General features: G+C 25.0%; 2 protein-coding genes across 5 annotated transcripts; one reads left to right on the top strand and one right to left on the bottom strand.

Annotated features, from left to right (window-relative positions):
• Positions 1-575: 575 nt before the first annotated feature.
• Positions 576-3538, bottom strand: LOC130669083 (serine--tRNA ligase, mitochondrial). Its single transcript, XM_057471768.1, has 4 exons — positions 3298-3538; positions 1818-2530; positions 968-1135; positions 576-915 (listed from the first exon to the last, which is right to left on the bottom strand). Exons 1-4 carry the CDS (start codon positions 3355-3357, stop codon positions 594-596), a joined length of 1263 nt encoding a protein of 420 aa, XP_057327751.1. The 5' UTR covers positions 3358-3538; the 3' UTR covers positions 576-593.
• A 398-nt stretch (positions 3539-3936) lies between these two features.
• Positions 3937-11009, top strand: LOC130669090 (pantothenate kinase 3). 4 transcript variants are annotated; one of them, XM_057471799.1, is made up of 8 exons: positions 3937-4127; positions 7173-7314; positions 7524-7702; positions 8051-8392; positions 9504-9757; positions 9888-10041; positions 10392-10505; positions 10567-11009. In XM_057471799.1, the coding sequence occupies exons 2-8, from the start codon at positions 7212-7214 to the stop codon at positions 10618-10620; spliced, it is 1200 nt and encodes a 399-aa protein (XP_057327782.1). In that variant the 5' UTR covers positions 3937-4127; positions 7173-7211; the 3' UTR covers positions 10621-11009. The 4 variants fall into 4 exon arrangements, with proteins under 4 accessions (XP_057327782.1, XP_057327763.1, XP_057327792.1 ...); XM_057471780.1 differs by having other exon boundaries at positions 3938-4127; positions 7173-7329; XM_057471809.1 differs by having other exon boundaries at positions 3942-4127; positions 7173-7329; positions 9906-10041; positions 10567-11006.
• The last annotated feature ends 1986 nt before the right edge of the window (positions 11010-12995 follow it).

Raw genomic sequence — 12995 nt, 5'->3', positions numbered from 1 at the left:
TATGCCCTTAAGGTTCATGGCATAAGGGCCGGGAACCATAAGGGCGTAGTAATTTTTTTTTCTATCCGTACTTTTAATTTAGAATGAAAGTTGAAAAATAATTTTGGAATTTTTTATGCCCTTAAGGTTCATGGCATAAGGGCTGAGAACCATAAGGGCTGAGAACCATAAGGGCCGGGAACCATAAGGGCGTAGTAATTTTTTCTCTATCCGTACTTTTAATTTAGACAAAAGTTGAAAAATAATTTTGGAATTTTTTATGTCCTTAAGGTTCATGGCATAAGGGCCGGGAACCATAAAGGCGGATAATTAAAATTTTTCTATTTTTACTCCTAAATGACAAGAACGTCAATTACATAAAAAAAAATTTCAAGCTCATAAGGTTCCAGGAATAAGGGCCGGGTACCATAAGGGCGTAAAATAAATTTCAAAATTGAAGTATAGCTTGTGGGTACTCATTTTAAAGCGTATTGAATTCCCTATACGAATATATATATATTTACTCAAAAGTATAAAAAAAAAATCATATTATTTATCAATTAATAATTTCAATTTTATTTTTATTAAATAATTTATTTGTAACAATTAATTAATTACCGTGTCTTATATTTATAAGTTCTCATGTCACCAACTTTCTGAGTCTCAATAATTGTCTTTCCATTCATAAACGGCACAAGTACCTTAGGAATTTCAATTCTACCATCTTTTAATTGATAACTTTCGCAAATAGCAATTAACATCCTAGGAATTGCGCACGCAGTTCCATTCAACGTGTGAACATATTTCAACTCATTACTCTTACTATTTTTATATCTAATATTCAGACGTCTGGATTGAAAGTCCGTGCAATTACTGCAGCTGGACAATTCTCCGTAAGAATTTTTCCCGGGCAACCAGCCTTCAATGTCGATTTTTCTGAAATTTTTCATAATTAGAATTTTTTTTAATCATAAGTTATAAAAATTACCTGTAAGCAGGTGCGCCTAAGTCATGTGACGGCATGTCAATTATTTTGAACCCAAGACCTAAATCTTTGGAAATATTTTCTTGAATTTTTACCATTTCTTCTAAAAATTCTGATGATTTATTTTCACTTGCGCACGCAAACATTTCGACTTTTGTAAACTGATGAACTCTATAAATATATGAATATATATTTTTTTATATACATAAATTTTTTCCATAAAAAATTCTATGAAAATTTTTTTTTTTTAATTAAAAAAAAAATTTTCAAAAATTAATTTCGAGATTAAACTCATAGATCATTAGATTACTCCACGTTTTCTTTTTTATTACGAAAAATTTATGAAATTCAAATTTAAAATTTTGAAAAAAAAATTTTCCAAAAATTAATTTCGAGATAAAAGTCATAGGTAATTAAATTACTCCATAATTTTTTTCTGTGTTACAAAAAATTTGTCAAATTCAAATTTAAAATTTTGAAAAAAAAATTTCCAAAAATTAATTTCGAGATAAAAGTCATAAATAATCAAATTACTCCACAATTTTTTTCTGTGTTACAAAAAATTTGTCAAATTCAAATTTAAAATTTTGAGAAAAAAATTTTCCAAAAATTAATTTCGATATAAAAGTTATAGGTAATTAAATTACTCCATAATTTTTTTCTGTGTTACAAAAAATTTGTCAGATTCAAATTCAAATTTTGAGAAAAAAATTTTCCAAAAATTAATTTCGATATAAAAGTCATAGATAACTAAATTACTCCATAATTTTATTTTTTAGTGCAAAAAATTTATGAAATTCAAATTTAAAATTTGAAAAAAAAATTTTCCCGCCATTCAAAAATAAAAATGAACCTGTAAATTCCTGATTCCTCAGCATTATTAGAGGCCTCAGCTCTGAAGCATCGACTGACTGCCGCTAATTTAACTGGCAATTTTTCTTCATTAATTTCCTTATTCATCAGATGCATAGCGAGAGCCATTTCCGCAGTTCCCGATAGACAGACATCTCCATACGCTTTGTCTAGAGTGTAAATAAGAGTGTGATCTCCATCGACAATCATTCCGCATCTTTCAATTACAGTCTTGGGTAAAATGTCCGGTACACTGATGCACCTGAACCCGCATTCCAAAAGTCTCTTAACAGAAAACTGGACCAGCGCTTCTTCCAATTGCGCGAGATCGCCAAGCAAAATATAACTTTTGGGACCGGAAACTGGTCCCAATTGATCGATTCTTATGAGCTTGAGATTCTTGGCGAGTTCTATGAATGTCTGGGGCTGGAAATCGTAAGTTCGGAGAGGAGTTTCGGATAAAATCTTCCCCTCTTCGCCGTACTTGAGAACACGCGGGTCCGTTTTGTTGGGAATTCTAGACAATTCCTTGAGAAATTCATCCTTTTTATCGGGATCTTTAGACAGCTGGAGAACTTTGTCGATGTCTCCGACTCCTTTTCTGTGTTTTATGTTCTCGGATATCAAGGTACGATTTTTCGGATCGCAAATGTATGAAGTGTCTAAATTAGGACTTGGTATTTTTACTGTAGATATTGATTTGGAAAAATTTATCTGTAATTTAATTTCTGTTAATAAAAAATTACTTTTTTTTTTTTTAGTGCAGGTAAAAATAAAAATGATTATGACGGTTGAATACGTGAGGAAATTTCCTGTTATTTGAGTACCCACATCGATATATTTTAACAAAGTCGGTGTTAACGGTCAACTCGCGGTTAATTCGCGGATAGGTAACGAAAAAATTACTGTATTTGAACATAATGTTGTGGGTACTCATTTCAAAGGGAATTTCGTCTACTTTACCAAAATAAAATTAATTTTGAAAAAAAAAAAATGATTTATAAAAGAAATTTTCTATTTATCAGGAAAAATTTTTACTAAAATTTTAATATTTTTCCACGGATTGAAAATTCACGAAAATGACAGAGGAAAATTTTGTGGGAAATTTAATTCTCTACCAAAAAGGTCCTCAGCAATTTTTGATTAAAATCAATAGTATGCCAGTAATTTGGTATCTACTATTTATAAAATAATTTAAAAAATGAGCGCAAGTGTAGCAGACATACAATCATTTAATGACTTAGAAAAAAATGAAATAATTAAAAAAACAAAATTTAAAAAAAATGCGCATACTAAATTTTGAATTTTCTAAACATGAATTTGTTTTTATTTTTATTTTATAAACATTCTAATTTATTATTTCAAAGTTTTAAAATTGTCAGATGCCCGCTAACTTTATTATCATTCAAAAATTTCTATCTACGATTCAAAAATTAATTTTTTGAAATTTTTATTCTCAATAACAATAATAATAAACTTACATATAAATTTTTATTATTTAGTAACCTAACCCCCACACGTGTCAGTTTACAAATTTCCATTATAAAAACCCGTTTCAAAAAAAAATTCAAATTTTCAAATAAACGTCAAACTTTACCGCCAAAAAATTTCTCTCAATTGATTAACAAAAAAAAACCAATTAATTTACACCAACGTCAATAAACAAAAAAATATTCAAAACATCTTCCATCTTGAATTCCCATTCAAACTCCGCGCATGCGCGCCTCCCCAACCGCGCGCATGCGTAATTTGAATTCAAAAAGTCACGTGATAAATCGCGCGATCATTCACGCGCATGTCAATTACTATTTTTTTTTTATTGTATACATAAATATATAAATACTCACAATACATATTATTACATATATATGTATATTAATAAATATAAGATAAAAATATACTAAAATTATTTATTTATTAAAAATAGATTTATCGTTACGTCACTAAATTATTAGAAATTGTCATTCAAAAATTTTAACCTAATTTGCATGTGACGTAATTTTGAATATTAATTATCATTTTTATTTTTTTTTTAATTACTACCGTTAACTGATAATTATTTTTATCTATTATTTAATTAATTATTTGTAAAATCAGTTAATTTATAAAATTTATTTTCTACTGACAAGTGAGAAAATTTTTTTTCGAGGTTAATTTTTTTTTTTTAAATAAATAAATAAATAAATATATAAATAAATATTAATTGTAATGATAATTAAGTGTGCAAGTGATAATTATTTAAATTAATTATTTTTTTTTAATTATTTGAAATTTTTTTACTCATGTGTGCTCAAGAACTTCAACATGACAGGTAATTTTTATTGTTTATTAAAAAATAAATAAATAAATAAATAAATATGAGGTAATTAAGGTCATATATTAATTACATATATTTTTTTTTAAATTCATAATTTATGAGAAAATGCAGACGATTCTGAAGTTAGCAGACAATTAAAAATTTTGGATTTTATTTTGGACAGTGAAATTTGAATAAAAAAAAAAACGAAAAAAATGCACATGTAGAAAATTTAAAAAATTACAAGTGCATTTTTTTCAAATATTTTTTTTTTTATAATTTATCGTTTTTTTAAAAATCCAAAAATTACGGCTAACCTTCAGAATCGCGGACGAAAATTTTTTGATTGCATATAAAAAATTAAATAATTAAAATTTGAAAATTTAAAAAAAATGCACATATGTAATTTTGAATTTTCCAAACATGCAATTTTTTTTTTTTTTTTTTTTTAAGAATTTCAATTTATTTTTTAAAAAGTTACAAAAATTTTCAGATGTCCGATAACTAGTATCATAATTTAACTGCAGGAAAAAAATTGACATTTAAATTTTTAATAATAAGTTTCAGTTAAAAATATTTTGACATTTAAAATTTTGAATGATTAATTTTTTTTTTAAGTGAAGGTTTAATGATAATGATTATTATGATTATTTTTATTGGTAGTGGGGACGCGTGAGTTTTTTCGATTTATTTTAATTAGTCGAATTTTATTTCTCAACCGACACGTTAATTTTTAATTGTGTTAATATTTTATTCTTAATTATCAACAATTTGTGATTTTTCGCGCTATAATTTAATTATTTTTTTAATTGGAGTAAAAAAAAAAGGAATTTTTAGTTGCTTTGTAAGTTTTAATATTTTCATGCATAAATAATTAAATTACAGGTAAAATATCAGAAATATGATAAAAATGTATAGGAACATTTTTACAGGGAATTAAATTCTCTACAAAAAAGGTCCTGATGAACTTTTTCAAAAATTTGATATTTTCGAAGTAATTTAAATTTAAATGAAATTATTTAATTCAATTTTTAATTTTTCTTTTGAAAGTTATTCTGTGAAACTTAAAAATGCAACACTGGCTAAACTATTAAAGATACGGGAAAAGTGAATCATAGCAATCTTGTAGAGAATTAAATTTCCTACCGAAAGTGTCTGATATAATTTTTTCATAAACTCAATAGTTTACTCAATATTTGAATTTAAAGTCCGCGGTAAATTTTTTTCACTTCTAGTTTTTTATTTTAACGTTTTATTCAAATATTTCAAAAACTATCAAAGATATGACAAAAATATATCAGTACGATTTTGTAGAAAATTAAATTTCCTACAAAAAAGGTCCTTATGACTTTTTACCTAAACCCCATACATTCATAAGAATTGTCCAGTTTCCAGAAAAATTAAAAACTGAATAATTTTTTAAAAAATTTTTTCACTTAAAAAATTAGGAAATCAGAATTTATATAAATCTTATCATATTTATCATTATGACTCATTATTTACGAAGAAAATTATATTATTTTACTGATAAAAAAAAAAAATAAATATATATACAATTAAATAAATTTACTATAAAACAAATGTCAGCTGACGTTCACGTGTTTTATAACTTCCTGTTGATTGTTATGAATAATTCATTACAAAAGTGTGATCCCTGACACTAAAATTATATTTATATTTTTTAAAAACCTCCATTTTAGTTATTTCATTATGTTATAAATTTTAAATTAAATATATCGCATTATAATATTTTTTTTATTCATTGTAAACTTTGGAGTCTTACAAGAAAAACTACATTTTTTTTTATCTTATCATAACTATGATATAATCTGAATAATTATTTGTCTTCAGTCTTTGACAAACAATTTTTTGTTACGTCAATCAAACAGAAAAAAAAGTTTAGTAGTTTTTTTTTTCTTCAACAGAAGTGGAATATATTTTTTTATATTTATTGATTGATATCAGTTGATTTATTAGTATAGTTGAGTTCGGGACAAAATTTCCTGAAGTTTGAGTACCCACATCGATATATTTAGTGTCGATAAAAAATTTCCAAAATTATTATGAACAATTCATTTTTTTGAGAAAATCAAAACAGAAAATTTGCTGGTTAATGTGATAGGCAGTGTAATGACGAGTAAAATGAGTACCCACATCGATATATTTGAATAAAAATTTTTAATGAACCGAACTATGGAATTAATTAATTAATTAATTAATTAATAACAATTATAAATTAATTACTAGTCTTCTTATGAAAAAATTTTACTTGTAATTTGTTTCTTACACCAGCCGTGAAAAAGAAAAAAATTACTTTAAAAAAATTAATTATTCATTATTATTAACAATTAATCAATTAATTAATTAATTAATTAATGATCTTGAAGCTTTATCATAATATATTACTGTGGGTACTCATTTGATGCAGAATTTGATCCTGAATCTTTATCCCATTTTCATTTTCCCTAAAAATATTAAAACAATTAATTAACAAAATAATTTATTAATCAATTAATGATTTTAAATTTTTGTCAGAATATATGACTGTGGGTACTCATTTAACGCAGAATTGTCTCTAGAATTCAGATCTCACATAAATTTTCCCTAAAAAATTCATAATAATTAATAATCATTAATAATTAATCAATTAATGATTTTTTATCTTCATCAAAATATATGATTGTGGGTACTCATTTAACGCAGAATTTTCTCTAGAATTCAAATCTCATATTCATTTTCCCTAAAAAATTTATAATAATTAATAATCATTAATAATTAATCAATTAATGATTTTTAATCTTCATCAAAATATATGACTGTGGGTACTCATTTAACGCAGAATTTTATCTCTTACCCAAATATCATATTTATATAAAAAAAAAATACCACACAAATAAAAGATTAAAATATAATAAACTTACAAAATAAAATCTCTAATCTATTGAGGATAAAAATAAACATTTATAATCTACTTATTAATAATTAAATGGAATGAAATCGTTACATAACTCCTATAATTAATTTAAATTAAATAATTAATAAAGAAATTTTTTTTTTCAGAAAATTACGGAGTAAATAAACGTGACCATAAATTAAATAATGAGTCCGAATAAATATAAAAATAATTCAAATTCAACAATGGCATCGAACGGATACTCAACAGCTTCATCTAAGCAGACCAAATGCTTGGAGCCACCACCTTGTGAGTCTGTGAATTGTATGTGTGTTTAGATTAGTTTTTTTTTTAATTTTATTATTCATTAACTCATTTATTTATTTATTGAATGTGCATGTTTGCACTTTGCTTGGACTATTGATCGTTTATTAAAACGTTTGTTATTTTATTACGTTTATAACGTTTGTTATTTGATTATTTAATATATTTATTGATTCATTTATTTTGTGGATTAGCGATGCCGTGGTTTGGAATGGACATTGGCGGGACGTTGTGCAAACTAGTATATTTTGAACCAAAAGATATAACGAGAGATGAAGCTGACGCTGAAGTTGAAACGTTAAAAAATATAAGAAGATATTTGACTAAAAATTCAGCGTATGGTAAAACTGGACATCGAGATACTCATCTACAGGTTAATTTTTTATTTTTACTTATTTTTGTCATCGGTCCATTTTAGACCATTTTTATTTTTAGTAGGATAATTTTTGATAAGAGGGTTGGATTCTGCACACGATTTGCTGAAGTTTGAGTACCCACATCGATATGTTCGAATAAATAATTCCATCAATTGAGAATCCGCGGATACATTCCGCGGGTTCGCGGTTCGGTGGTTGATGATGAAGTTGTTTGGAACATATCGATGTGGGCACTCATTCAACGCGGAATTGCATTAACATTAAAGATCTTCAAGCCATTTTTGAAAAAAAAAAAATTTTGAAAAAAAATTTTTTTTTTTTTTAATTCTGTTTTTTTTTTTTAGATGGATAATGTTGAGATACGGGGTAGAAAAGGTACATTGCACTTCATAAGATTCCCAACAAGTGAAATGGGTAATTTTTTGGCACTGGCCAAGTCCAAGGGTATGGCCAATTTAGTGACAACCGTCTGCGCAACAGGTGGAGGCGCATTTAAGTTTGAAGATAATTTCAAACGAGAAGTTAACATGAGTCTCGCTAAATTCGACGAGTTACACAGTTTAATACATGGAATGCTTTATATTGAGACGACGAATCCTCATGAGTGCTACTATTGGTCTCATCCTACTGACGATACTCTCTGTCATAAAGTACCGTTTGATTTTTCTGAGCCTTATCCATTTTTAGTAAGTTCTAATTCATTCATAATTAAAAGTTACATCACATGCCATAATTTACATGAATTAAAAAATTTTTTTGAAACGCTTGGGACCGGATTCGAACTCCCAACCTTCTGTTTTAAATTCATTTTATCTTAAATGACAAATAACTTGCAAACTATTGAGTTTAGACAAAAATTTACAGACACATTTTTTGTAGAGAATTTTATTCCCTACAATTTGATCTCAGTACATTTTTGTCGTATCTTTAATACTTTAGCCAGAAAATAAAATTTAAAATCTCCTCTACCAAAATTAATCAAAAATTGACCCATAAATTTTTTAAAAATTACTAGCGACTAAAATATTGAATTTATCAAAAAAATATATGAGACCTTTTTTTGTAGAGAATTTAATTTCCTACAATTTTATCTCTGTACATTTTCTTCGTATCTTTAATACTTTAGTCATAAAATAAAATTTAAAATCTCCTCGACAAAAATTAATCAAAAATTGACCCATAAATTTTTAAAAAATTACTAACGACTAAAATATTGAATTTATCAAAAAAATATATGAGACCTTTTTTGTAGAGAATTTAATTCCCTACAACTTTATCTCTGTACATTCTCTTCGTATCTTCAATAGTTAACTCACTAAATCAAATTTAAATCACCAGGACCAAAAATTCCATAGAAATTATTTTTCCTACAATTTTCTAATCTTAAAATTACCATAACTCCTACAATTATAAAGATACTGTTGAATATTTAGAGTCAGGTATAGAAATAATAATTAGCGATCCTTACAGTAGCTAGGCTTTATTGTAACTAACTACAAAGTATATCTAATGAATAGAACATGAACTAATTAATCAAACTATATATATGTATATCAAAGTATACATAAATATATTAAGGAACAAATGTCATTGATTCTAACAGATACACTAAAAATGCTCATAAACAATTTTGAAGGAAATTAAATTCTCTCAAAAAAAGGTCTGATTAATTTTTTTTCCAAACTTAATACTTTAGCCACAATTTTAAATTAAAGTAAAATGTAAATTTATGACATCAACTTGATGGCAATTGATAATTTATTTAATTAATTAATCAATTAATTAATCGTTATTCAGCTCGTCAATATTGGATCAGGTGTGAGTATACTTGCAGTGTATGGACCAGATAATTTTAAAAGAATATCCGGCACAAGTTTAGGCGGAGGGACATTTTTAGGATTGTGCTGTTTATTAACCGGCTGCAATACATTTGAAGAAGCCATCGAATTAGCGACCGGAGGTGACAATACGCGGGTTGATAAATTAGTAAAAGATATTTATGGTGGTGATTATGGTCCATTTTGTCTTCCTGGTGATCTCGTTGCCAGCAGGTAAATTTTTTTTTTTTTCAAGTCTCCTTTGACTACTTTTTTTTTTCTAATCAATTTTTTTTTATTTTATTTTTTTTTTATTTTCTTCTCTTAATAATAAAATATAAAAATTTGTAACGGTTTGTGTAAGTTGTCTACAATTGTGCAGTTTTGGCCAAATGAATTCAAAAGATCGGAGACAAGCTGTCAACAAAGAAGATTTAGCACGTGCGACACTCGTTACTATCACTAATAATATTGGATCTATTGCGAGGATGTGTGCAGTCAATGAGAAAATTGAACGGGTAAATTTTTTTATTTTTGTTGAAGAATATTTTATTTGGATTAGACGGTAAATTTCCGTTAGTTTGAGTACCCACATCGCTATATTCAAAAAATATATATATATGCATATATATATAAATATGTATATATGTATAAATTTTTAGTTGTGTGGAAGGATAGAAAATTCGATGCTCTTTAAAAAGAGTACCCACATGTCATATTTATTTATGAACTTTATATATGTTTTGTAAATATGAATATATATATCAAAAAATATATGAAAATAAGTATGGCTTGTGGGTACTCGTTTGAAAGCATATCAAATTTCCTGTACAAAAAAATATATAAATATATGAATTATTAATTATAGGTAGTATTTGTTGGTAATTTTTTACGCGTGAATCCAATTTCAATGAAATTATTGGCCTATGCTATGGATTACTGGTCTAAAGGAACATTGAAGGCTCTGTTTTTAGAGCATGAGGTAAATTGATCATTTAATTATTCATTAGATCGATTAATATTAATTAATTTTTTTTTTTCAGGGATATTTTGGTGCAGTTGGATGTCTCCTGCAATTCAATGGAGAAACGATTTAGATAAATTAGTTCATTTATAGGCATCAATTTTTATTAATTAGCATTCCAATTAAATTATTTACTTATTTTATTATTATTATTATTATTATTATTATTATATTATTTAATGGAATTTCTCATTCCGTATATTAGTTATTTATTAATTATTATAAAAATTTTAATTAATTGTATATTAGAGTAATTGAGGTCCCCAGTGACTTTTATAATTCAATTTATTTATTTTTTAATCGAGGCCACAATTTATTCTGCCAGAAATAATTCACAGAAAAAATTATATATATACGTATATATGTAGATATATATATGTATATATATTTATATATATATATATTTGAATAGAGAATTCAATTCCCTTTAAAATGAGTACCCACAAGCTATACTTATTTTTCATATTCAATTCATATATATTTTAATATATATAAATATGTGCGGATATTTATAAAAAATAAATATATCATGTGGGTACTCATTTTAAAGGGAATTGAATTCTCTATTTAAATAAATATATAAAAAAAAATTTAGTCGAAAAAATGCACAAAAAAAGTAAAATTTCACACAAATTTTTTTTTTATGCACACGATTATTTGTTAATAATTACTAATTGTTTTATATGGGGTTTGCTTTATGGGAATAAATTAATCGAAAATTTTTACACTGTAGTTTAGATTGTAAAAAAAAAAATTAATATGAAAGCATAATAATTATATATTAATTATTGTTAATTAATTGATTTAATAATTAATAATTCTATTTTTATATTATTTCATACATGATCAAATTAATTAAAAAACAAAATTTATAATAATAATACATTTTTATTTAATCATTCGGCGGTTTGTTTTTAATTTGAAAAGTAATTGGGTAATTTTTAGTTATTAAATTTATAAATATAATTGAACATAAAATATATGATATAAATGTGAATTGATAAATAATAATTGATAATGAATAAATTTTTTTAATTGTTATAAATAATTGCGTTATTTATTTATCTACAGTCACTTCTTTAGAGTTAATAATTAATATATCCTTAAATATCAAAGATACCATAAAAATGTATAGGAACAAATTTGTAGAGAATTAAATTTCCCACAAAAAAGGTCTCTTTACATTTTCTCATAAGTTTCATATTTAATGAGCTATGATTAAAAGTATGACTGTAACTGTATTTAAGACTAAAAAATTCCCAAATTTTAGTCCCAGGAACTTAAAATTAAAATAGAAATTAAACTACTGAAGATACGAAAAAAAATTATAGAATCAAATTTGTAGAGAATTAAATTTCCTGTAAAAAAGGTTTCTTTACATTTCCCCATAAACTTGATATTTAATGAGTTATAATTAAAAGTTTGACAGTAATTACATTTGAGATTAAAAAGTTGTCAAATTTTAATACCACAAACTTAAATTTGAAATAACAAGTAAACTATTGAAGATACGATAAAAATGCATAGGTACAAATTTGTAGAGAATTGAATTTCCCACAAAAAAGGTCTCTTTACCTTTTCTTATAAATTTCATATTTAATGAGTTATAATCAAAAGTATGACTGTAACTATATTTAAGACTAGAAAATTTCCATATTTTAGTCCCAGGAACTTAAAATTGAAATAGTAATTAAACTATTGAAGATACGTCAAAAAAGTATGAGTACAAATTTGTAGAAAATTAAATTTCCCACAAAAAAGGTCACTTTACGTTTTCTCATAAATTTTATATTTAATGAGTTATAATTAAAAGTATGACTGTAACTATATTTAAGACTCAAAAATTCCCAAATTTTAGTCCCAGGAACTTGAAATTAAAATAGAAATTAAACTATTGAAGATACGAAAAAAAATCATAGAAACAAATTTGTAGAGAATTAAATTTCCTGTAAAAAAGGTTTCTTTACATTTCCCCGTAAACTTGATATTTAATGAGTTATAATTAAAATTTTGATAATAATTACATTTGAGACTACAAAATTGTCAAATTTTTATACCACAAACTTAAATTTGAAATAACAAGTAAACTATTGAAGATACGATAAAAATGCATAGGTACAAATTTGTAGAGAATTGAATTTCCCACAAAAAAGGTTTCTTTACCTTTTCTTATAAATTTCATATTTAATGAGTTATAATCAAAAGTATGACTGTAACTATATTTAAGACTAGAAAATTTCCATATTTTAGTCCCAGGAACTTAAAATTGAAATAGTAATTAAACTATTGAAGATACGTCAAAAAAGTATAAGTACAAATTTGTAGAAAATTAAATTTCCCACAAAAAAGGTCTCTTTACGTTTTCTCATAAATTTGATATTTAATGAGTTATAATTAAAAGTATGATCGTCACTATATTTGATACTAAAAAATTTTCAAATTTTAGTC

This window comes from Microplitis mediator, chromosome 1 (assembly GCF_029852145.1).
Source record: "Microplitis mediator isolate UGA2020A chromosome 1, iyMicMedi2.1, whole genome shotgun sequence".
Classification (NCBI taxonomy): Eukaryota; Metazoa; Arthropoda; class Insecta; order Hymenoptera; family Braconidae; genus Microplitis; species Microplitis mediator.
This window is presented reverse-complemented; position numbering and strand designations above follow the sequence as displayed.